This window comes from Perissodus microlepis, chromosome 12 (genome assembly GCF_051167445.1).
Source record: "Perissodus microlepis isolate ML-2025 ecotype Zambia chromosome 12, ASM5116744v1, whole genome shotgun sequence".
Lineage (NCBI taxonomy): Eukaryota > Metazoa > Chordata > Actinopteri > Cichliformes > Cichlidae > Perissodus > Perissodus microlepis.
Window position 1 is genome coordinate 13888587 of NC_140472.1, and position 24620 is coordinate 13913206.

Here is a 24620-nt window from a genome sequence, read left to right on the forward strand (position 1 = left end):
ATATCTCCATATCTTTCACCTTTATATCTAATATGTTCAGAAGTTTGGAACAGAAATCACATAGCAAATGAATTCTGTGGGGATCCCCTTCTGTAGATATTTCCTCGTCTTTGTTCACAAATTTGAGATTAAAGATTAAATTGGTTTCCTTTTATTTTACTGTTATTAGTAAATTAGACTGATGAAAAAACAAAACTCACTTTATTTATGTTGACAATCCACAGCTCAGGGACAAGCAGGGTGCACTAACAGGAAGTCGCTGTTGATTTGACCAATCACACGAGGGGCAGTCCAGCAGGATTCAGGGGAGATGGGGAGGACTTCTGCCATTAGCGTGTACTAGTGGCTGTGTTAGCTCTGTCATTAAGTTAACCTAGTTGACTAGGCTTATTCTAACCTGCAGCACGAATACAAACAGTAAAGAGCTGACATTTTCTCAACGATACAGAGGTATAAGGCAGCAAGTGGACTAACATTTCGCTCGGGAGAATATCGACCGAGATGTGTAACGACCTGGACTTGATATCAGGAATCTACCTGGCTGCTAGTCTGTTGACTGACAGCTGGCACCTGGCTGCTTAGCTAGCTGACTAGCTAGCTAGGTGAGCTGACGGGGTTTTTCGGGCTCATAGTCCGGCTCATTGTGTAGCTAGTACTGATTTTAGTATAGAGTGGAAAGCGGTTTCTCTGCATTATTTGACTCCGCCTGCTGTTCAAACCATGAGTTAGCTGAACAGCATCGGGCAGCAGTGTTCGGGATATTTTAAGGTCCAGCTAGTTTCTCTAGCTTTTAGCTTGAAGCCAGCTAGCAGCATTCATTCAGCTGTTGAAGCGTTAACGCCAGCACCTCAGCGACTGACTCTGTCCAACTACTGTCGTTGTCGCGAAATTTATACATTTTTGGACTCGGTCCTGCTTTGGGCAGTGTCAAGGGAAAATGAAGAAATTTTTTGATTCCCGTCGGGAGTTTGGGGGCTCCGGGCCTGGTCCTGGAGCCGGTGGAGGAGGCGCTGGTTCCGGCGGCGGTGGCAGCTTCATCGGACGAGTCTTCAGCATTGGAAGATATCAAGTAACCGTGGAGGAAACAATCGCAGAAGGTGAACTACGTGGCGTTCCCTTGTGTGGATTACTACAAACACTTTAATTATGATTTGGACGGCTTCATTTAAACGATTGGGCCTGTTTTTGTTTTGTTTTTGGCCCAGTCAGAGTAATGTTACTAACACAATGATAAGCTATCATGTTTGCTATACATTACTAAGTGGAAATGGCATTGGTTAATGAATATTTACTGGTCAGGGTTTAGAGGTTACACATTTAGGCAGTCCTCTGCATGCCTGTTTGCTGCCAGGTTGCCCAAACCTGGCTTATCTGTTTATTATTAATAATAACAACAGGCAGATTAGGAGGAAGACAGACTAGGCTGAAATTTTAAGATGTAAAGATGATGGGCTCTACATTTCTCAGTGTGTATTATCCTTACATTTCTACACTCTTTACTTGAAGGCTGGGAGGAACATAGCAAAACTGGATTTCCTGCTGTGCTGTAAGGGGCCAACGCCATGCTGAGTCACCTGTATGGATATTTACAGAGGGACAGGCAGATGTAGACTGCACAAGTTAAAATTAACTGGAAGTTGTTGGTTAGGATGTGTTGGCACATAGAATGTGATCTTACAGTAAGCTGGAAACTCAGACATAACTTCACACAAACTTTTCCAGGTGAAAATATTCTTGCATGTTCATTTGTTAATCCAAATCCTTAACTTAGTGGTGAGGACTGATTGCACCTTTTTAAGGTCATTTCTATTAGAACAGGCTAAACGGATATTGTGAAAGAGGTAAACCTTTTCCCTGTGGTCATTTGTCTTTGCAATGAGAGTCTGATGTCCTCTGTTAGCTAAGAGGGCCTGTTACTAAATAATAGATGAAAAAAGTCTGATTAATTTATCAGTACTATAGATGGGAACCATGTGTTTGGCCACACACTGGCTTTATGAATGAGTTCCACAGCAAACTTCAGACCCGCCCTGTACTGGGATGTTAGGAAATTTCTTTGTTTCTGTGAGCTCAGTTTGGCCTTGCTGCAGATAGTAACTTTAGAAAAGCACAATTCAGGTGTGTAATTCTTAGGCCTACTAAATGGCATCACCATAATTATATATATACAGCTTCCCCAAGATGCAAGGTTTTATTTATTTATTTATTTTTTCCTTTCACTGCATTTTGATCTGGTAGTAGAGCTGCTCTTTGTAATTCGAGTACAGCTACTGGCAATACACCTGTTTATTCAGATGCTTTTCATTGAAGTCTGGGCCTGCAGTCACTGTTATCTGTAGTTAATTATTTTTTCCTCCTCTTACTCCAACTCCCTTTGTTGTCACTCTTGAACTTTGTGGCAACACATTTTACCCTGTGCTGACTAAAGCAGTGAGGGCGGCGCACTGTGCTGCTTTTGTAACTTTTTCTTTTTTTGTAACTTTGGTTTGGAGGTGCACACTTTGAACAGTGTTATCTTTTTTTAGCTTTAGGTCTTGGGTAAATCTGTGATTTATTACTGACTTACCTCTGGATTTCCTGACACACAGCTCTCTCCCTTTACGGTCAGCAGGAAGTGTTGTTTTGTATTGATGTATAGAGTTACTGCTGGTAACATTAGTGCCCCCAGATCCTGCTGTCATTAATGTGCAAGTCATTCCCTTTTTGTATACCATAATTATCACATTTTCTAACAGAGGGGAAAAAAAACTTTTCTAAGTCAGATTAGATAGTTTATGCCACCTTCTCTTGAGACGATCTCTGGTTTTTCTCCCTGTCACTGCAGTGTTGTGCATATGTTTGTAAACAGCATCGTAGTTGTGAGGGCATGTGCTGTGTCTTAGTCCAAAGCCTAGATGCTTATTATGCAAGTTCCATTACACTGATAGATTGTAACTGAACACTACAAGCATTGGTGACACTTTTCATTGCAAAGCCCAAAGGTTTATTTTTGTGTGCATTTACAACTGTGTTATAATAATTTTACGTCAAGGAGTAGTGGCTATTTGTAGCTGGACTTATTTAGTCACCCCGTCTCCTGAGACAGTAGACCACTGCTAAATGTTGCTTAAGACGGCCGCTAATCCTTCTAATTTCTAACAGGCATCTCAGATTAGACTGTGCAAGACAGCAGTGGATCAGATGCCTCTGCTCTGCTGGGCTATACACACACGTGCCCGCCTAGCCTCTGCTCTTTATTCTGATTCAATACAGGCCTCAGCTCTTAATTAAACTTCATATCTCATCCAAGCAATTGCTTTTCATGTCATAACACTAATTACTGAGCAATGTGCTCTGCCAGCTCCTTTTTCTTATATGCAGAGAATTTAGCACTTCATTGTGAAACTTCAAGTCATTTAATTCATGTTGACAACAGTAAAATTACTAAGTTTCCTCATTCATGCTGACCCACACAGGATGGAGGACTGAAGCCCACATGATTTCATATTTAGTGTGGTTTCCTGTTAAAAAAAATCTTGCTGTACTCTATGAATGTCTTTAACAATGCAGCTTGTATTGAGTAATGGTGATAGTAGTAGAATAATAATAATAACAATGATAATTGAATCTAAAATATCCAGATATCTGCTGAGAGATACTCAGTTTGTGCTTTATTTATTAGTGTGGTATGATTCCTGGTGGTTTTAGTTGCTATGGTTGTCACTGTCATCATTGTGACTAAACGTGGGATGATATATTCTCTCACTTCCTATGTTGTGTCAGTTTTGTCTTCTTGCATCTTTTTGGCACAGCTGCTTACTCACACAGTTTTGTTTCAAGGTCTTGTGACTATTGTGCCAGCCAGCTAACTCACCACACAGTGTTTATGCTAAACCCAGGCCATCCAACAGGGTTGAATTATACCCTGCTGCAGGGCTGTTTGACACCAGTGCTTTAAACTGGATAAAACAATTCGTTGCACATGTTTGATAGATTTCATTTTTATTGTGACTTTATCAGGCTCCTTGTAGTTTAGGTTATGATTATTTGATCTGCCAAGGTCGTCTTTTTTCCTCAATAAAAATCAAGTCACTGTCAACAGATGGTCACTGTCCTGAGAAATAAACTCAAAGCAGACTGAGCAAGGCAGTATGCTTAGCACTGTTGTCTCATAGAAAGAACACCCTGGGTTTTAGCACCAATGCAGTGCCACTTATAATTGCACTGTATATGGTGGCAAAAAATGCAAGAGACATAACTATGGTGGTTTTTCTATTTCTGCATTTCAATTTGTCCATTCTCCCTGTTCTTCTCTTTGCAGGAGGTTTTGCCATAGTCTTTTTGGTGAGGACTCATCAAGGTGCACGATGTGCACTAAAAAGAATGTATGTCAACAACGAACACGATTTGAAGATCTGCAAACTTGAAATACAAATTATGGTGAGTGTGATTGCCCCAAAGCTGACTGGAGCAAATTCAGCAATTTGCATTACTGTTAGCTTGCTCAGCAACAAACAAAAAAATCTATCTTGTGTTATGTAATTTGACACAGAAAATGCAAATATGAACAACCCAGAATGCCCGAAATTAAAAAAAAAAAAAGTTATGCAAAAACACTATTTGACCTGTGTCAAGTGGTGATAACAAAGCAGCACTCAGGATTGTAATTAGTTCCATTTTAGAACATGAAGTTCTGTTTAAAATGTTGCCTTGTAAGCTCAGTTGCATGTCAGTTTCCTAACTGTAAGTGAAACAAACCAGTTCCTGTAGCCACTCCCTGGTGACATGCTTATCAGATGATTTTATCATCATTACTTTAAGTCCTTTGGCAGTTAAAATTAAACTGAGAATTTACAAACATTGATGTATTTTTTGATCTATCAAATAAAATTTCTTAGGACTGCATGATATTTGAAAATTGCCTCTCTTGTTGTTCATCATTCCTGTTTCTTTCTCTGTTTGTTTACACAGAGGGACCTGGTGGGTAACAAAAACATAGTCGGCTTCCTGGACTCCAGCATAACTGCAGTCGGAGCTGGTGATGTGTGGGAAGTCCTGATCTTAATGGACTTCTGTCGAGGTAAATCGCCCAACCCCCTCCCCATGCCTTTCTGTCTCTGAATTCAAAGCTCCATTACCCTCGGCTCTTACAGCATCCTTTCTTTTCTTTTTTTCCCAAAGGCAAATGTTCAGCTGATAGCTGTCGTGGTCAATAGAACTTGTGTTTTACTCGGTGCTCAACTTAGCTGTGTCATTTGTAGAAAGATAAAATGTTAACATGCCTGTGCAGTTGTGAGCATCATTATTAATTTTGTTATGCTACAAACAGCAATGTTAATGTGTTAAAGCAATATATTCATGATGCCCTCTTTACTTTTTTCTCTTATGTAAAAGCTGACCGCTTTGAAGTGTCATGTGAATGATAAAGATTAATGTATGTTTTTGTCATTTATTTTAGATGTGTTGGTATCAGAGTAAACTTATATTTGAGCCTTAAATATTACCTAGAAACTTTAAATAATAACATAAAAAAAGGAATTTGTCTTTTTATTGACTAAATTTTTTTTCATTTAGGTGGCCAGGTGGTGAACCTAATGAACCAGCGGCTACAGACGGGCTTCACTGAAGCTGAGGTGTTACAGATCTTTTGTGACACGTGCGAGGCGGTCGCTCGTCTACATCAGTGCAAGACTCCAATCATCCATCGAGATCTCAAGGCAAGCCTAATACATTTTCTGTATGCGAATACTACTGACAGCACAGATCTAGCTAATGAATGGTCACACTAGTAATTTGGAATTTTTTTTGTTTGTTTGTTTGTTTGTTTGTTTTTTGCGTTTGTTTCACTGTACATCACATCTCACAAGTCTCATCTTGTCTTCCACACATAGGTGGAAAATATTCTTCTTCATGACCGGGGACACTATGTGCTCTGTGACTTTGGAAGTGCCACCAACCGCTTCCAAAATCCTCAGACAGAAGGGGTGGCAGTTTTAGAGGATGAAATCAAAAAGTTAGTTGTTGGGTTTTTTTCCTGTTGATGTACCATCTACCCTTTTTTCTCCCTATATTTCAGAAGCTCATTGGTCTGTTCTCATACATTACTGCTACTGCAGGTATACTACGCTGTCATACCGTGCTCCAGAGATGGTCAACCTCTATGGGGGAAATGTCATCACAACAAAAGCAGACATTTGGGTGAGGCTAACTTAAAAATATTATCTAACTACTATGATGTCATACAGAGTATATGTTTTTATATGTGTTAAATTCCTTGTCTGCACAGGCCTTGGGTTGTCTTCTCTATAAGCTGTGCTACTTCACCCTTCCATTCGGCGAGAGCCAAGTGGCTATCTGTGATGGCAGTTTCACCATCCCAGACAACTCCCGCTACTCACATGAAATGCACTGTCTTATTAGTAAGTACTCTATTTGCTTAGATCATGCGACCGTTCTGCTTTCTGAATGTGTGTAGTCTAGGTGCAGTTAAATTTAAATGCAAATTAACTCAGAATAATTTTTGTGTCTCAGGATACATGCTGGAACCTGATCCTGAAAAGAGGCCAGACATTTACCAAGTATCCTACTTTGCCTTTAAACTGGCTCGACGAGAGTGTCCCGTCCCAAATCTACATGTGAGTCATCACGGCGAGAGCAATAGTGGGAGTATTAGATGAAAATATGTGTGTGCTCAGCAGTTACCAGGTCATCACTTAGGTTTTCTTTTTGTTACTACATGTCTTTGATTTTACATCTCGTGTGCTGGGGTTTGAGTTTCTAGGAAACAGGAGGAAACTTTCCTAGCTAGCTAGAAACAGCTATCTAGGACACAGTGATATTAATGACAGTACAGATTTTGTCACTAGGCTCTTAGTAATAACAAAGCACAAAACAATTATACATTTATGGAAAATACTAATCAAAAATGTGAAAAGATTTGATCATTTTTGATAAATCTTTTCTCTCCTGCAGAATTCACCTATTCCTGCAAAACTTCCTGAGCCTATCAAAGCGAGTGAAGCTGTGGCCAAAAAGAGTCAAAACAAAGCCAGGTGAGTGACAAGCAAAGCGTGTGTGTTATTTTTATTAATATTATTGTCATAAGAAACTTTGCATTACTCTGCAGAGTTTTCTTCTTCTTCCATCAGGCTCACAGACCCAGTTCCTACAACGGAAACCTCAATTGCACCTCGACAGCGGCCCAAAGCTGGCCAGGCTCAGCCCCAGCCCATATCAGGCATTCTTCCCATCCAGCCAGCACTCACCCCACGCAAGAGGCCTGGTGTGGCTACTGGGGCACCCCAGGCTATAGGTACAAGGAGCTATTTAAACTATGATTCTCTCTATATGTCAGGGTTAAAACCATTGTGATCAAAGCCTGGATTTATGATGACTGTTACCCTGGTAATAACACTATTTATGTTGAATTACTTTTGGTTCATGAATCCCTCAAGAATTTCACTATAAAATCTGTTTAGATGCTGTGTTCCTATTGGTTTAGTCTGCTCTTTAAAGGCTTTTAGTTTTTATTTGAAGTCCCTTCTGGTCAACTTGCAGAGACAGAATAGATGGTGGCATGATTCACCCTCACATTTATTTATGTGTTGTTCAAAGTCATTCTTTTGATTGGTATCGGTCCAATTAGTTTTTGCCCCTCAGCCATAAAAAGGCTGATGGGGTGTTGTTGTCACCCCACTGTGGGGGCGGGCGGCGTATATACCCAAGTTTGTGAATCCAATAACTCGAGAGCAAGGTGATTTAAGATTTTCTCACTCACTTGCACACACTTGTTTGTGTGGATGACAGCTGGTTCATGTAAGAATCTGCACAAAAAGAATCTGTGTCGTATTTGATGATCAAGAATACTTTTGTAATTTTCTCATATATCGTATTAACTTCCCTTACAGGTGTCGGTATTAGTGTCCCTCCTCCAGCTTCAGCTGCTGTCCAACCTGCTCAACAGGCTCCGTCTGCTAACATGCAGCCGCAGGCTACATCTCAGCATCAGCAGCTGCTTATTAAGCAGCAGCAGCAGCAAGCCTCTGCCTTCTTAAGTCCACAGAGCACTCAGCAGGTAGGAAGACTGTTAGAGCAAGAATGGAAATGGTGATTAGCTGCAATGTGTGCTGTTTCATGGATGGCATTGAATAATGCTGTGCACGCGTGGTGAGACATTTTAATGCCTTTGTTTTCAAAGAATTAACAGCATCAGGGATTTTTCATCAAATGCATATTCATTGTGCAAGCAATAACAGGAAGAGTGTGATACCACACAAAGGGTTTGGGCTTGATAATGAGACACACTTGAAAATACAAACTTCAGGTGTGGGCTGTCTGTGTTTTGCATGATGAACTATTTTGATTTCTGTGGATTTTAGTGATATTGTTTTTTGGCTGAGCTGCCCTGTTTGTTGTTCAAAATCAGTTTTAAGAGCTCTGTTTAGTTTCAGTGAAGCTAAAATTCAACATGATTATGTTCATCACTGGTGTGTGTGTGTTTCAAGCCAAAGCTACACATTTACGCTGCTCCCAGTCTTAAGGTGGTAATCTCAAAGGTTTCAGGTCTCGTTTGATTTGGTTTCTTACCAATTAGATTGTGTTCATGGTGCGAGAGGGGTGTTTATGCGTACAGTCACATACTTCCTATAGGTTTGTCCTATACAAATACTTTATAAATATAATCTAATGCCTCATCCTGTAGATGAACTCCACTTCTAGTTTCTTACACTGCAGCTGGCAATGGTGGTCCTTGTTCTGCTCTCTAGGATGTGTGAGCTTGTTGTAGTGCAACATGAAACACTTCTCCACGTGCTCCACATTCAGGCTTTTATGCTGCAATGGATCTCCAGAGCTGGAGGAGGACTGTTGTCACAATCTGTAGTCCTGTAATATGTAGAAATCTGTAAAATGTAGAAGCTGGCATCAGTCAAGATCCGATCTTGAGAAGGAGCTGAATGATATTAAGGAATCCTGCAATAGTGTGTCTTATGTTACAGATAGGAAGAACCAGGGCCAGCAACAACTGTACTTCCCAAATAAAACACTTATGGATGCCGTCTTTTCCTCAGATGAATAAAGAAATAACAATGAGAAAATAAAGAATTAGTTGACAGGCAGTAAGTGTAATTTTCATTCATTCTGTGAGCAATTGTGATTTGATTCTCATGCTGCACATAGCATGAGACTGCTAGCACCACACCTCAGTGAAAGGGTTGGAGGACGTTACTTGGCTGAGAGGCAGGAAATGTGCTGTTTGCAGCTCTTTATTTAACCAGCTCACTGTAGCTTCCTTTTCCATTCATTCTTGTAAGATTTTAACTAGATCTGCTGTCAACAAATTTTCAGTGTTATGACGGTGTCTCTCCTTTTGCCTGACTAGATCACCATAGTAACTGATGCTGAACACACAACCTATTCCTGCGCAGGTTATCTTCAGAGTTTTGGTTTAATTTTGGTCTGAATTTTGGTAAAACTTCCAGTTTCGAAACCCTAATGTGCAGTTGGAAATAAACAGCATTTATAAAGGGTGTATCAAAAAGAATTGTCTGATTTTAAAGTGGTTTTATTCCCCATTCTCCAGTAACAGTGGAAATGCCTATTATTAGAAATAGGAGATTCGTGAGTGTCACGTGGTTGCTGGTCGGTAGCATAACAGCAGTTTGAGTATTGTGGAGACATGTTGTGTGTCTGGAGGGGGACACATTGAGAACTTGTTAACATTGTCTTGTTTGTAAAACTTAATATTCAGCCATGTACTTTAAAAATTTACCACAAGCTTCTATGTCCATTATTTCAATTACTGTCACTTTAAAATTATAGCTTTTTGAAATCAGATGATTATTTTTGATACATCTCACTTTATTTTAGTGCTTGGAGAGCTTGTGATTGATGATTTTCTGCCATCACTGCTCGCTTGTCTTATTTGCAGCAATAGGAGGTGTATTTTAAATTCTTTTTCTAGATCTCTACTACCTGTTCCTCTGATAATGTTTCTGATCAGAGTAGGTGGAGCTAAATCATTTGTTTTGTGTGGAGGAAGTATCAAATGACATGTCAGCTGCCCTCTTGGCACCTGAAGCAAGCCTAGGTTAACAAAGAAAGTTAATAACCACCACCATCATACCTGTTGTCTCAGACTGGATTGTTAGGTTTCATCAAGCCAGCTAACAGGAAAAAAAAATCTTGGCTATGCTGAACTTTCTTTCTTAGTACACGCCTGTTGACGTGTTTCGTTGACACATTCTTGAGGAATGATAGTGTGAACTGCTAAGCTCACAGACAAACTCGTTGCATTTGTACTGCAAAATGAAATATTTACTTATTAGGAATCATTCCTCAGAAAACTGTTAAATTCCCATTCTGTTACCTCATTTATCAATAAATGTCAATTTAACAGACATTTGTTCAAACAAACCCTTTGAGATTCCCACTTTATTATTAGCTGCAACAAATATTTCCATATTTTTATAGGTTTGTTGTAGGTTTTCTTCTGTGCGTTCATGTTGTTTGCTGGTGAAGCAGAACAGAAAAAATTAATCTGGTTTAGTTTTGCAATAAATAACAGAAAATATTTCAGTTGGGCCACAGTTTACCTTGCTCACGGTCAGCTGTGTGGTGTTCCTGTGTAGCATCACCTGGTACAGAACCTCTACCACCACCAACTTCAGCAACAACAAACATCATCACAAGCATCCAGTCTGCTGCAATATAAACCTAAACCTGTTCCTCAAGTTGTTACCCTGCAGCATCAACACCAACAGCAGCAGCATTTAGTCCTTGAAACTGCAGCTGCCCATCTCACACCCATCCCCGAGTCCGCAGTTGTTGGTCCTGCAGCTCGTGGTCCAGAGTTTGTGGTAACGTCCTACTCCTGCTGTTGTCTGCTACTCTTTGGGTCGGGGCTGATTATTGGCTCGTCTCTAACAAATCACATCCAGACTTTTGCTCACTTTTTCCTCTTCTCGGTGGCAAAATATTCGAAAAATCTCATTCCATTTTTACTGAATGTATAATGTATAGGATTTTCATGAGTTTCTGTCAGACTGTTTCATGTTTTCCTCTCCTGTAAATGTTTCCTGTTTTCATAGAGTCGTAGTTTGGAGCAATCTTCAATCTCTTTGATCAATTTTCTTTTCCAGTTGCTCTTACATGTTCTAATGTTTGTATCTGGTTCATTTATTTCTTTTTTTTTTTTTTTTAATACTGAACTGTGCAAAAGTCTTCAGTTTTTTCTTTATGTTTTGCTTCCAAGCAGCCAGACTTGCATGTAATTTTTAAGTGGTCCTGAGCAATAGTTCTCCAGGCTTTATGAAGGACTTTGGCCTTTTTCACTCATTTTTAGTCCAGTACTTGTATCTGACCATTTCAGAGGAATACTGACCTTTGAATTGTTCAAACATAGAAAAGGCAGCTAACTCAATAGATGAACCAGTGTTGTATCTACACTTAACAGACAGCTTGGCTTTTATGAGCAGAACCAATTTTAAATTGTATCTTTAGGCACTTTGTTACAGTAGCCTATTGCAAAAACATACTATTTGTTTTTGAGCTGACTCTTTGAAAAATGAAGAGCTTTGATTGTCCTTCAAGAAACTGGAGAAATACTTCTAAAGACCAGAAATTACAAGAAAGCTTATCTAGCAGAGTTCAGGCTGTGTTGAAGAATAAAGGTGGTCATACCAAATACTGACTTTCAAGCTGTTTAGAATTGTACAAACTCTGTTTGTGCTTCTATATAATTTTTTTCCATGTATGTTTGCACGTGTTTCTATAGACCACAGGAACTTTTACTATTTTTCTAGAAAAATATAAAGAAAAGACTCTAGACTTTTGCACAGTACCATAGAGAAAAGGTTTTAGTTACTAACACATTTTCACCCCTCTGCATCATTTTTTTTTCTCATTGCAGACGACTGGCAGAGGGATCCACAAAGTTGGCTCCCTGACACCCCCCTCCTCGCCAAAGACGGCCACCAAGAGTGGCCACAGACGTATCCTTAGTGATGTCACCCACAGTGCCGTGTTTGGGGTCCCCGTTAGCAAGTCGACCCAGCTACTTCAGGCAGCCGCAGCTGAAGCCAGCCTCAACAAGTCCAAGTGAGCAGAATGAACTCCCCTCAGTGATCTGAGGATGAACTGTTCTTTCATGACACTGAGTGAAGGTCGACGTGCAATAGACAGTCCATTCATATCACAGCACCCAGAAAGAGGACAAATAACTCTTTTAGATCCCCGAGAATATCTCACTTCAGTCTTTAAATAACTGTTCATTCTCTCTCCTTACTACCGCATACATCAGGAGGCCAGTGTGCATTGACTTAACATCCTTTGTGTAGTTTCACTGTGTGCTCCTACTGTCTTTTATATTTATCTTTGTACTGCAGATCAGCAAGCACTACTCCTTCTGGGTCCCCCTGCTCGTCCCAACAGAGTGTATACCATCCAGGTGACGGGGACGCCTCAGCACTCACTGTCCCCCACACTCAGCCCGCCTGGAATCCTTTTGGCGACGATAACTTCTCTAAGCTAACAGCAGAGGAGCTTCTTAACAAAGACTTTGCAAAGCTAGCTGAGAGTAAGTTCAGCTTGTTCACACACAGCATTAGTGAATCATTCCATGATCTAAAACCTGTTTGTTTTTTCTCCTCCTTTGGCTTGTGCACAGCTGCTGCAGCTGGAGAGAAAGCTGCGGGATCCAATGAAAATCTCATTCCCAGCCTCAATGCCTTTCCAGGTAAGTCTTTGTTTAGCTTTTCTCAGTATGCCTCTGACAGCTTTGTAAAGGATGCTTCTGAACCAGCTGGATTTGTCTCAGTGATTGAGTATATGCGTATAATGTTAATCTATCATAAGGATTTGTCTGTGGGCTTGTGTACTTCTATTAAAAGAAAACAGTTTATAACCATCAGAAATCACAGCGCAGCCATCATCTTAATCTTATTTGCATGGTGATTGTTTTTTTTTATTGTTACATCTATATGCATCCATTGTAGGAAAACCGCCCGCAATTAATATTGAAAAATTCAAGTATTAGCTGTTGATACTACTAAAGCCAGTAGCCAGGACAGCCCTAGAGGCTTGCGCTTGTTGTAAGCAGGCAAATAGTCAAGTCAGAGTAAGCATCCCTATTTTCTTGCATATTATTAGAAAATTTCTGTTGTGTAGGTTATAGCTGCTCTATATGTTGCTGTCTCAATTTTTAAAGTCCACTGTGCAGTATTGATCTATAGCCATCACCTCACAAGTGTAGCGTCAGCACTATTGTCTCTCAGACCCTTTTAACTGCCTCTCACTCTATAATATTGTGGTCACACCAGGACGCACAACGAGCCATCCCTTTGATTCTCCTGGACTCTTAGCAAATATACCTCATGAGTGACTTTGTATTTGCTCAGGTAGTTTCTTGGCTTTCACACCATCCACAGGTTAGCTTCCAAGTGCCAGTTTTTGTGGTTTGGATTAGTACAGAGTTCTACCTTGTTGAATTAGCGAGCAGCCTCACAGTGGCTTCTTGTCAGCGTTCATGAATAGACAGTGTTGCTACAGCTAGATCGCATCTCATTTGCAGGTCTGTGCTTTCTCCTTCTCTGTTGCCTGGTAACGCGAAGGACAAATTCTCCTTTGTTAATTGGATTGCTTTACCACTAGTGGAGCCTGCTTACCAGTGCTGCTAAGAACAAGAGAAAGCTAAGCGCACTCTCCTGTTGAAATGACGGTCCAGCTTTTTATTTTCTTCTCTGTTTAGTCTTGAGTGCTTCTGGAAGTGTATGCTTCATGCCTCTTTACCTTTTTTTTTCCTTTTTTTTTTTTTTGTTTACATACTGTTTAAGGCCTGAACTGAGAGGATAAAAACGTTACGTAATAAGGGTGTGGGTAATCTTCTCTGCCCAGCCTAAGCTATCTCTTTGACTCTTTGGATCCCTTACTGAGATAGAATGCACACAAGCAAACACACTCTGACTTCTGCTAAAGAAGCATAACATCCCATCTGAGATAACGTGAAAACAGCCTTGTGGCAAGAGTGCAACAGCATGTAAAACATACTGTATGTAGCATTTTAAAACTGCATATTTTCACTGTTCCCTGTGAAAATCAAATGTTTGACATTTAGGATTTGTGAAAAGCTTTTCATCAGCGTTGGCGTCTTTCCTATAGCGAAGGGGTCAGAAGGTCACATCTGCTGTGCCATTTTCTGAGCCAACACATTCCTTGTCCTAGATGCCCCCCCCCCCCCCAACCCTTTCTTTGCCCCATAGCAGTTTCCTGTGAGTATAAGGCTGCAGTGAAAAATTAGTAACTGCATGAAATACACTTATACTATAATAAATAGAAATACACTTCATGCATGCAGCACACTTAGTACTTAGTAAAATCAGATCTTATTTGTTTTGGTAACAACAACTTAACAACATCAACTGTGGGTTGTGTTTTGTTTTTTTGTGCACTGCTCCAAAAATGAGCTGAAAAAGTTGTGGAAAATAAAAAGAAAGGTCTTCATTGGTTGCTTTAACTTGAAGTTTTTGAAGGTGTGAAAGAGCATGAGAAATGTTTTCTGCATTAAAGATCTGCTGCCATAATTTAACTTTTTTTGGCAACTGAATGCTATTGAGGAAGGAACTATAACCCAGGGATGTCAAACTCATTTTACGTTGTGTGCCACGTACAGCTCACTTTGACCAAATAAATAAAAAATGTTTAAAATCTGCAATCAATTAGTAAAATTTATTTCTTTTGTATAGTATGACTAGTCATGACGCAGATCTCTATCTGTAGGAAAAGCTGCAAAACTCATTAAAACACATTTAAAAGTCAAAACATTCATGCTGTTCCTTATATCTTCCAGAGGCAGTTGATTGGAGTCTTTGCTTGGCCTTTTTTGGCCCCAGGGCCTTATGTTTGACAACCCTGATATAAACTAACAAATGATTCAGTAATTTTATTATATTGATGTGAAAGTACCTTGAAATTTACGTGATATCCTTAATTTTTTTCTTACTGTCTGCTGGATGAATCTTGCTTCTAAAAATGCTGACCATGAAGGCAGATGGATGCATTTGTCCTTGTTGATTTTTGCCATCATGCACCATCACAAAGTGTAGTTTCTCTGCTTCTTTGTCATTTCTATGGAAAATCCTCTCTCATTGCCCTTTTCTCTGCTGCCATCTGTCCCTTTCTCTTCTCCCTCTTCTTTCTCTGGCTCACTCACAGAGAAGCTGATTGAGGGACAGAAGTCCCCTGATACTTCTCTTCTGCTCCCTGACCTCTTAACCCTGACTGACTCCTTCAATACTGCTGCAGAGAGCACCACAAATGGTACCAGCTATGTTCTTGTCCCATGCTTTGCCCCCCAAAATTCCTCATTTGCTCTGCATATGTCTTCCTTCCCTTTCTTTTCTCTAACATCCTTACAAAGTCAGGCATATCATCTGGGAAAGGAACAAAGAAGATGTTCTTCTTTTCTTTTTTTTTTTCTGTACTACTAATAACATCTTTGTATTACTGTTTTACGTTGTGTTTATGTAGTAAAGGCAGAGGTGTGTGTGGACTCACTGATTCCTGGTTTGGAGGCTCCCCAGCCCCAGAGACATTTGGGCCAGCCAGAGCTCATTCCTGCCAGTGTGCCAGGTTAGCATCCTGGACCTCAGAATAGCACTTTTTCCGATCACTGTTTTACCCAAGGTTAACTAAGTTCAGGTTCTGCGACAATCCTAAGATGTAGTTTTATTGATTTTTATTAACTCAAACATTTGCTGGCGTTCCATATAGGGCTGTTCGATATAACGATATATATCGGATGACGATATAAAAACGTCTATCGTTTCATTTTACGCTATCGTTTGTTTCGTGGTGTCGCAAAATAAACTGTTTACGACAATATTTTTTCATCGTTTTGATGGTCACTGTAGTGGCTATATTAATTTCTTAAAGTTCTCTCTTTCTCTTATATTTAATATAACCACACTAAGGACGGACAAGCGCCTGTTTTTATGCGTTGTTGCTAACAACAACGACGGTAACAGCATCGCGTCTCCGCTTGTTTATGTTCCACATAAACCTTTCACAATAAAGCTCAAGATCCTGTTGAGACTTTTCAAAATAAACTGAATCACGTGAAAGAGCAGATTATTTACGGATGAGAATTTAAAAAAAGAACCGCCAGGTGCTAAAAAATAAACCTTAGAGTCAAACGTTAGAACAGGCTTATCCCCGCAGCACACCGTGTAATAAATACTCACAAAGAAAACGGCGGCTGTTACAACTTATGTCTAAAAATGTATAGTTTCATGCATCGGTTAAAACACTCGACTCCAGCTACATGACGCGCAGCTGGAAACACTTCCCGCAAGTCGAGCTGCCCGAGAGTCACAGAATTGACAGAAAATGTTACATTTTTGTGATTTATATCGTTATCAGACGATAGAATTTTTATATCGGGATATGAGATTTTGGTCATATCGGGATATGAGATTTTGGTCATATCGCACAGCCCTTGTTCCAGATCACAATCATTTTGGACTATAACTAGAACAGTTGCTTTAGGATAGTTCAGTTATATGGACCATAACCCGCTTAAGCTTTAGGGTGTTAAGTGGTCTATTCACTGAGATCTGCTTGCATTTTTCTGTGACCCACTTTACCACGTTTATCTTGAAAAGTGCTATAGAAATAAAAATTGTGCTCAATCATTGAAAAAGAGACACCTCTTTTTATTGCTTGTTATTAAATGAAGCTAACATAGCTTTTGGATTCTTTATGCTTGCACATATAAGCTATTATACTAATACAATGCATCTTTTTCTGCTCCTTGCACTAACAGTCTTACTTTCTCATACCCTTTCTTTCTCTGGCCGCTGTCTCAGATTCTCTCACTGGGGAGGATTCTCTGCTGGGTTGTGATCTGTTATCTCATACCTGTCATGGAAACCCATCTGTTTCTGTTCTCCCTTCTTCTTGCTCCTCTGCTCCTCCTGGCGCTGGATCCTGCCTGGAGGAGCTGCCAGCTGGTCAGACTGCTTCTGGTAAGACCTTTTATTTTCCGCGTGCGTGTGTGGGGGGGCGGGGTTTCGGGGTTTCAGTGTTTGTGGGAACACAATTGCAGACCCCTGATCAACCACACAATAGAAAGGCCTGTTGAAACAGTAAAAAGCAAAAGTGGAAATTGAATTGGACACTAAATGACAGCCTCGCCAGACCCTTGACTCATTTGTAGAAGATGCTAAAAGCCATGTAAAACTGAATGGCTTTTAAAAACTTTGACTGCCCTGGCTGCTTCCGTTTATAATCTACTCGCATCCTCCTTTCTTTTCTTCTCCTTCTCCTTCTTTTTTAATTTCCTGCTCTTTTCGTTGGCCGAGTTAACCTCTTCCCGCTTCCATCGTTATTTCACTTCCTCTTCCTTCACCACAGACTCTGCTTTCCTCATGTCGTGTGGGGAGAAGGGCAATGACGACGAGTTTGATCCTATTCCAGTGCTCATCTCCAAAAACTCAAATCAAGGTAAGGCTAACCTAATTCTGAGATGAGCACTCACACCTGCTGAAACCCAGACTGTGAGCCACAAAGATGAATGAACTAGCCCCCCCTCCCAGTTTAGTCACCATTAGCTTGTTCCTGGGATTTCTGATGTGAGAAGTCTTGTATGGGTGGCTTTTTTCTTATCTCATCGAGCTCTCACATTAGTCATCTTTTAACTCCCAGTGCTTCGCCATCTTGCAGGTGTTTTGGCTCTTTTTAGTTTATCTTGAAAGTCTCCCCATGTTAGTATGGCTTTCCCTAACTCCCCCCTCCCCCTGTAATGATGCAGCTGTATAAAAGTTATCCCAGCTCACTCTCTGCTTGTTTCTTTTTCTACCCCCCCTATTCATGCATCTCTCTCCCCTCATCCTGGTCATCTTCCCACTCTTTAATTTCTCCATGCAATCCCTGTTAAAATGACTTATTCTTTTGCTTGTCTTTCACACTCTCCCTCGGCTCCTCCATGCCCATCTCTGTCTCTATCTCTCTTTCTTTCTGGCACGTTCCAGGTGGTCACTCGCGCACCAACAGTGGCAGTTCAGAGTCCAGCATCCCCAACTTGGCTCGCTCCCTTCTGCTGGTGGATCAGCTCATCGACCTCTAGAGGGGGTGGGAGAGGTCGAAGGGGCAGTGTGCAATCCTAACAAAGGGATACGGGGAGGGTTGGGGGGGTAGAGATGGGCACGCAGAGAGACACTTAATGTAGCACCTTATGAACCAAGAGGAGCCAGTATTCTCTTTATGTGCCTCCTTGGCCTCAACTCCATCTCTAGTTGCCTGATAGCTGGTTTCATATGTCTCTGCTAGCCGCTGACATTCCCACACTGGTAAAAATCTTTTCATTAATGCCTGAGCATATCGTCTGCTTCTGTCTTGGCTACACCATGGTCTTCCTCATGCTTTCTTCTTACTCCCATTAACATCCTTCACAGAGTGCACGGCCATGGTCGACCATCATCGTATGCACATGTTAAGCATGGTTATATGTGTCAGGGGTCTGACTAAAGACTGTAGAATGCTGTAGATAATTTGATGCACTTTCCTATGAGAGCTTTGAACTACTGACCAAACAAAGATGCAACCTGGAGCTGCGCTTCTGTTCTGATTGAACCAGTTTACATATAAAAGAAGAAGTGTCAGTTTTGGATAGGTTTTAAAGAGTTCTCACACTGTTGGAGTGCGCATAGTCATGGAAAGTCAAATCTGTTCAAGCCATTATGTGCCATGATTCCTTTATAGATCTATTTGTCTAAACCAGCTATTCCCAAAGTCAAGAGTGCTGCAGCCCACTTAAAAACCAGAAAATCCCACGGGCCCCACCCAGTCTTAAATCTTCACTCTGATCAAAACACGAGAGGGTGGTGTGTTTTTTCTTGACATTTCTATTTAAAAAAGCATAAACAACACAGGCTGTTTGCTATAAATTGCTAACGCTGCCCAATCACATGCAAAGTGTCATGGCCACCTGCCACTGGGACTCAGACTTCAAAACAAGAGCGTAAATTTAGATCAGAGTGATGAAAAACTTCACAAACTCACCACCTCCGATCACCAGTGTTAATTCACTTTTATATAAATAAATACATTTAAATATGTACATACTTGAGCGTAATTTCTGTTATTACTGCAGGCACCTGTAGTACCTTTGTGGCCCACACTTTGGGAATCACTGGTGTAAACCGACCAAGTGGCTTCACAGGCTTGAGCATACCTGTATACTGTCCCCTCTTTCTGGATGTTAAGCAGCGTGTCTAGCGTATTCTAATGCTACACCTGTAAATCTGTCAGTTGTAATCATTTCCTGAAACTGCTGAGGTCAGTGTTAATACAGCTGGTGAGTTCGGCTCCATTGCCACAGCACAGCTTCCCACCATTGTCAGCATTATCTACAACACCACTAATGTCAGCTCACCTGTGACCCATCGTTGAGGTAAGCACAGCAGAAGTAAAAGGGAATGAAGGTATTTGACCTGTTCCGATGCCAAAGCTAAACAAGACTCTATTATCATGCTGTTTTTCCTCTGTGTTGGTCCGCTCTCAGGGTCAGTATAAATGAGCAGATTTTTAGCAGAATACCACCGTCACAGAGAGGGAAGTGTGACGTAAATGTCATTATTTTGTGTAGGTATTATGTTAATGAAGGAACTTTACATGAAAATATCCTTCCTCCCTCTCCCACTGACATCCTCTCAATCTTCTCTGGCCAATCCTTTGTTACCATATACCATAAAGTCAGTTGTGACAGTCTGTCCAGATGAAAGAGAAATGTAAATATACATAAAGTAACACTTTTCTTTTTTCTTTCTTTTTTTTTTTTTTGCACTTGTCAGCATTGGTAAAGGTAGATTTTAGTGTGTAACATTTTATCATGTTATGATTAAAAGTGACTATTATTGATAGTGCTTTAGAAAGAATGTATTAACTGAGGACCATTATAAAATATGTAAAAATTGTATAAGGATTGTATAGATAAAACATATTTGTGTATGAGGCTTTATTTAAGAGTGCAAAACTGTCGACTCTGTCCTTCTGTCTTCTCTCTTAGTTCTTGTCCAACATTTATCTAGTGCTCACGGTTTAGTCACCAAACAAACATGAGACTAAGTGCTTTTGAATCGCTTGACTGGATAGTATGTGTTGCTCTCCATTGCAGCTGTTAGGTTATACACTAGTACTGGTACATGTAAGTTACTGTATATGCCTGAATAGATTTTATTTAACAGAGCTAATGACGGAACTAACTTCCTGATAACACTGGGATAACTTTCACCTCTGTCTCCTATAGTTCATTAAATAATCATAAGAAAGGCTTGTGTGTCAGCTGTGAGTTGTATTACATCTGATCTTAACCACTTTAAATGTCTACATCCCATTTTCTTTCCATTTAAAATTGCGGTTCATATTTTTGCAATCCACTATAATTCTGCATCCTGCAGCACTCTGCACTGGTTGCAGACTTTTACGTGTGTTGCTGTGCTCTTTGGGTTGAAATGCAAACAGACTATCTATAATCATCAAAGTGTTAATGAAGTATCACTGATGGAGATCATCAGACTCGTCGTTCCCTTGGCGTTCCCTTAGCCATAAAAGACTAATGGGGTATTGTCATGAATCCTATTCATATCACCCGGTGTAATGTTCATAAATAGAGTGGTTGTTGTGATCAGACCAGTTTTCAGAAACCTAAAAACTTTATTCCTCCTCACACTTTTTCGAATTTGCCTTCCTAAATTGTGTGTCTGTTCATGAGGTAATATCTCAAGTTGACTGTACAGACTATGAGCTGTATTGTGAGAGATGAGAAGCTGTCATTCTACACACTTAAGTGAGCTGTCACACTGTGGGATATTTTTGTCAGCTCCAAACTGTGTCATATTCACACTTAAGTCATACGGAAAGGGCGTGGACGGTTTAAAACACAAGTGAGGAGGCAAAGCTCGCCCTAGAAGTAAAACAAAACAAGAGCCAAGAGCTGGTCTTTTCCTTTAATTGCTTCAACTAACCTTTCCCCCTGAGCTGCACGTTAACAACTGCTGTCAACACTGCTGAGGTAAGACTGATCTGTCTTCTGTGCAGTCTGTCTGTCGCTAACTATTTTTCACTTTTGCTGTGAAGGCTCTTTCCCCTTGTTTCCACAGATCTTTCTCATGCTCCCTCCTCCTCAACTGACTTAGTTTTAACCTAAAGCAAAACTGCTGCCACTGTTTTCCTGTAACACCGGGCGTTACTTGTGAAGGTTGAGTTGAGAATTGTGGAAACAAGGTTAATGTGGTGACGTACTAGTAGAACTGGTAGTGTTGTGACTGTGACCTGTTCAGAGTAGAATTGTTGTAGTCTTGTGATGGGTTCTCATTGTTTAGTCATCCTCGAAAATCAGTGACTTACAGATTTTAGAGTCCATCGGTTATGCGAGACGGATCTGGTAGATAAATGGGCAGCTGGACCACAGATGGCAAAGTTTCTTCTCATTTGTATTCTAACATTTTTGTTTACCTCCAATTTGTTTTCCCCTCTATCTTTGCTTGCTTGAACAGATCTCCAAGGGGAGAGTAATGGCTACTCTGTGCTTGAGGAGGGACAAGAGACTGAAGCTGTAGGAGCAGATTCTCCACAGAATGAGGGCTGTGTGCACTCCAGCGATGAAGACGAAGAAAAAGAAGCACACAAGGACGAGCAAGAGGACGGTGAAGGCATTGAGAGTCACATAGCCCCCCATGACTGCAGCGGTTCTAGACCTCTGCTGCAGGACTCTGAGGATGAAGAAGACCAAGGGCCTCAGTTAGCTCTCCATCCATCTCTGCACTCCGGCACAGCAGCAGCACAATCAGCTACAACCTTCGATCAACCTGCTCCAAATACCTTTGCCCAGAATCACTTCCAGCATGTACACGAGGCAGCAAAAGAGATGGAGGGCGCTGCAGATATCTTCTCCAAAGCCCCCTTTCTGATTGCGCAAGAAGACACAAGTGACGTATTCGCCAACGCTCCATTTCCACGCGGTCCCCTCGCGGCTCAGCAGCAGCAGCAGCTCGACGTTTTCTCTCAGGCTCCATTCGGAAAGCCCAAGCCCAAAGGAGCACAGCCGAAGACTTCGTACCCCCACGCAGCTGGAGCTCACACTGTAACCTCTGATCAAGGAGTCTTAGAACAGGTTGCCCAGCAACCTTTCCGTCCTCAAGCTCTGGCCAAATACTCCCGACACTTTGAAGGACCTGTGCCCCAGCAGCCAGCAGCAGCTCACAGAGCGGCGTCTAACGCGAGCCAGCAGGCTGCTGTAGGATCTGTCCCCGCTGGACCTCTGCACTCGTGGACCTCAGACGTGAGCGCTGTAGACCCATTTGTCTCTGCACCCTTTCACCTCAAGGCACCGCAAGAAAAGCCCTGAACGCACACTCACAGGTCAGGGCAGTGGGAATCCGCGCCTACTGAAATATGCAAAGTGTAACAGGCGTACCGCATGCTGTCACCAGCGCTGCAGCGGGACTGCAGGCCTGCATGGATCTCATTCTTAACCAACTCAAATAGTGCAAGGTCATCTTTACTTTGAGTAAACTGACATCAGTCCCACATTCACACTGTTGTTGTTTTTTTTTTCCTCTGCCTTTCATGTTGTCCTTCTTGTTCACATTTACACAATGACTACATTATGGTCAAGCATTTGATTGTTTTCTCGCCTACCTCAGGTTTTTTTTTTTTTTTGGTGTGCGTCTGTGTGTCGGCGCTGAAATATCACACACAGCGAGGGAGGTCATAGACTGCAGCCGTGGCGGTTAAATTTCCTGGACAGTTTGAGCTTCATTGATCTGAAAATGCCTCATTCCTTTATTTTAGTAGTCAGCTTGAATGACGTGACCGTAACTTCATAGAAGCTTGAAAGACGGGAAGACACAGCCTAGGAATATTTCATTAAACTAGAAATGTGCAAATGCCTTACAGTTAAACATTTACAGTTACTTTTTGTCTTTTATGCTTCGAAGTTCATAAAGGAGATGCTGGATGTTGATGCAAAGTGTAAATTAAACATGTGCGTTACGTTTGCGGTCACAATCATGTCATACAAAAACAGTTTGTTCCACATCATGTACGAACTATAAGTAAATGTTAGTCATATAACATTTATTATGGTAATTCTTATGTTGTATAAATGAAGACTATTCCCGTTTTTTTCCCTCACTGTACAATATGACATCTCCAAAGCCTTAACACCCTTGCTGCACCTCAGAACCACATCAGAACATCAGCAGCATTCATCACGTTTGCCTTCGTGCCCTCCTTAAATGAAAATAAAGACACTGCTGCATTCACATAATCTTACTGTACTCGTGTTCAGCACCAAATACCTGTGTACAATCATGTACAACTTCCTCTTGCTGTCTGCTGTACACGCACGCACAAGATCGTCATCAAGCACAGGAATGCATCTTTGTTGTCGACTTCTGTATCCTAACTGTGACACATTTATGAACAACTGAAGTGAAAACTTATGACTGCAGCTTCAAAATAAATAAATAAATATTACAACTGTCTACGGCACTTATGCTTCGCAGTTCCAGTCAGGGTAAATGTAGTGTTGTCCAAGTGAAATCTTATATGGTGTCTGATTGATGACATTCCTGTTGGATTTGTTTCCGTTGCCATTCAGACGTATTTAATTGTCTTTGTTCTTTATAGAATCATGGAAGACCTATTTGATTCCCAAAAGGGATCCAGCCTTTCTCAACCCAAAGCTTAAATTATGTTTTTCTCCTTTGCAATGTAAAATCTTTTATTTCGAAGTGTTCGGTATTTTGATATAAATGTTTACTTTTCTCACCCCAGTTGTAAACAAGACGATTGCACATAATCACTGACATAGTGTCACGGTTCTTGAAGAATGTGTTTTGTTTGTAACACAGCTGTAAGTTTGTTTTTGTTTATTTTGTTTATTTGGGGGGGGGGGGGGGGGGGGTGACCGCTGTTGTGTAAGAAACATTTGGAGTAACAGTTGATAACACTGTTGGACAGGAAAGCACTCAAAATACTTCTTATGCTGCACAGCCTGCCTTTGAAAACTGTCATGAGATACTATTAAATGAATGTAAATCAAAATTGTGTGCATGTGGTTTTTGTTTTTGTTTTTTAAATGATCGTCAAAACATTCAGTTCATGATGAAGTTGGTCCACCACGAGTTAAGTGTTATCTTTTTTACCTCTTAAATTTGATATATATAATTCTAGGTTATTAATAATATACCTCGGGCATAATGAAATATTACCTTGACCAACATAATAAGGGAGGCTAATGGGTTTTGGGTTTTGCTATACAATGAGGGCTTTACAATGATGACTCATTCCATACAAAAAAAAATCAACCAAATTTTACATAAATAGTAATGATCACATCTTACCTCATAAAGATCAACTGTGTTTTTTTCTCTCAATTGAATTAGTTATGCTATCTTTAACAATGGTACCCTGGGTGTTCTCATATTTGCCTACATTTTTTGCTCTTCTGGATGTAGTTCATAAGAAGGGAGAACTGTTTGTTTATTTATGTATCTATTGGTTTATTTATTTTACCAAATGAACTAGTTGTGGTCATATGGTTAGACTATGGTTGAAGTACATTCTTCTTAAATGTAGGTCCT

At 40.7% G+C, this 24620-nt stretch overlaps 1 protein-coding gene across 6 annotated transcripts; it reads left to right on the forward strand.

Annotated features, from left to right (window-relative positions):
• Positions 1-274: 274 nt before the first annotated feature.
• On the forward strand, positions 275-24081 carry aak1a (AP2 associated kinase 1a). Of its 6 annotated transcripts, XM_084945921.1 has the most exons (20): positions 275-1097; positions 4301-4419; positions 4951-5059; positions 5554-5696; positions 5871-5992; positions 6096-6177; positions 6266-6398; positions 6511-6614; positions 6952-7031; positions 7128-7291; positions 7887-8053; positions 10608-10835; positions 11888-12075; positions 12363-12553; positions 12644-12712; positions 15187-15291; positions 15502-15603; positions 16839-16997; positions 17386-17475; positions 21528-24081. In XM_084945921.1, the coding sequence occupies exons 1-20, from the start codon at positions 938-940 to the stop codon at positions 22376-22378; spliced, it is 3366 nt and encodes a 1121-aa protein (XP_084802047.1). In that variant the 5' UTR covers positions 275-937; the 3' UTR covers positions 22379-24081. The 6 variants fall into 6 exon arrangements, with proteins under 6 accessions (XP_084802047.1, XP_084802048.1, XP_084802045.1 ...); XM_084945922.1 differs by lacking the exon at positions 15187-15291 and having other exon boundaries at positions 10623-10832; XM_084945918.1 differs by lacking the exons at positions 10608-10835; positions 21528-24081 and adding an exon at positions 18003-20302 and having other exon boundaries at positions 276-1097.
• The last annotated feature ends 539 nt before the right edge of the window (positions 24082-24620 follow it).

Excerpts from the sequence above, each read along its gene's own strand:
- aak1a (XM_084945921.1), top strand. The coding sequence starts at position 938 with ATGAAGAAATTTTTTGATTCCCGTCGGGAGTTTGGGGGCTCCGGGCCT. Across the intron at positions 12,076-12,362 it reads GCCAGCCTCAACAAGTCCAA|ATCAGCAAGCACTACTCCTT; the intron begins GTGAGCAGAATG and ends TTTGTACTGCAG. Across the intron at positions 12,554-12,643 it reads CTTTGCAAAGCTAGCTGAGA|CTGCTGCAGCTGGAGAGAAA; the intron begins GTAAGTTCAGCT and ends GCTTGTGCACAG.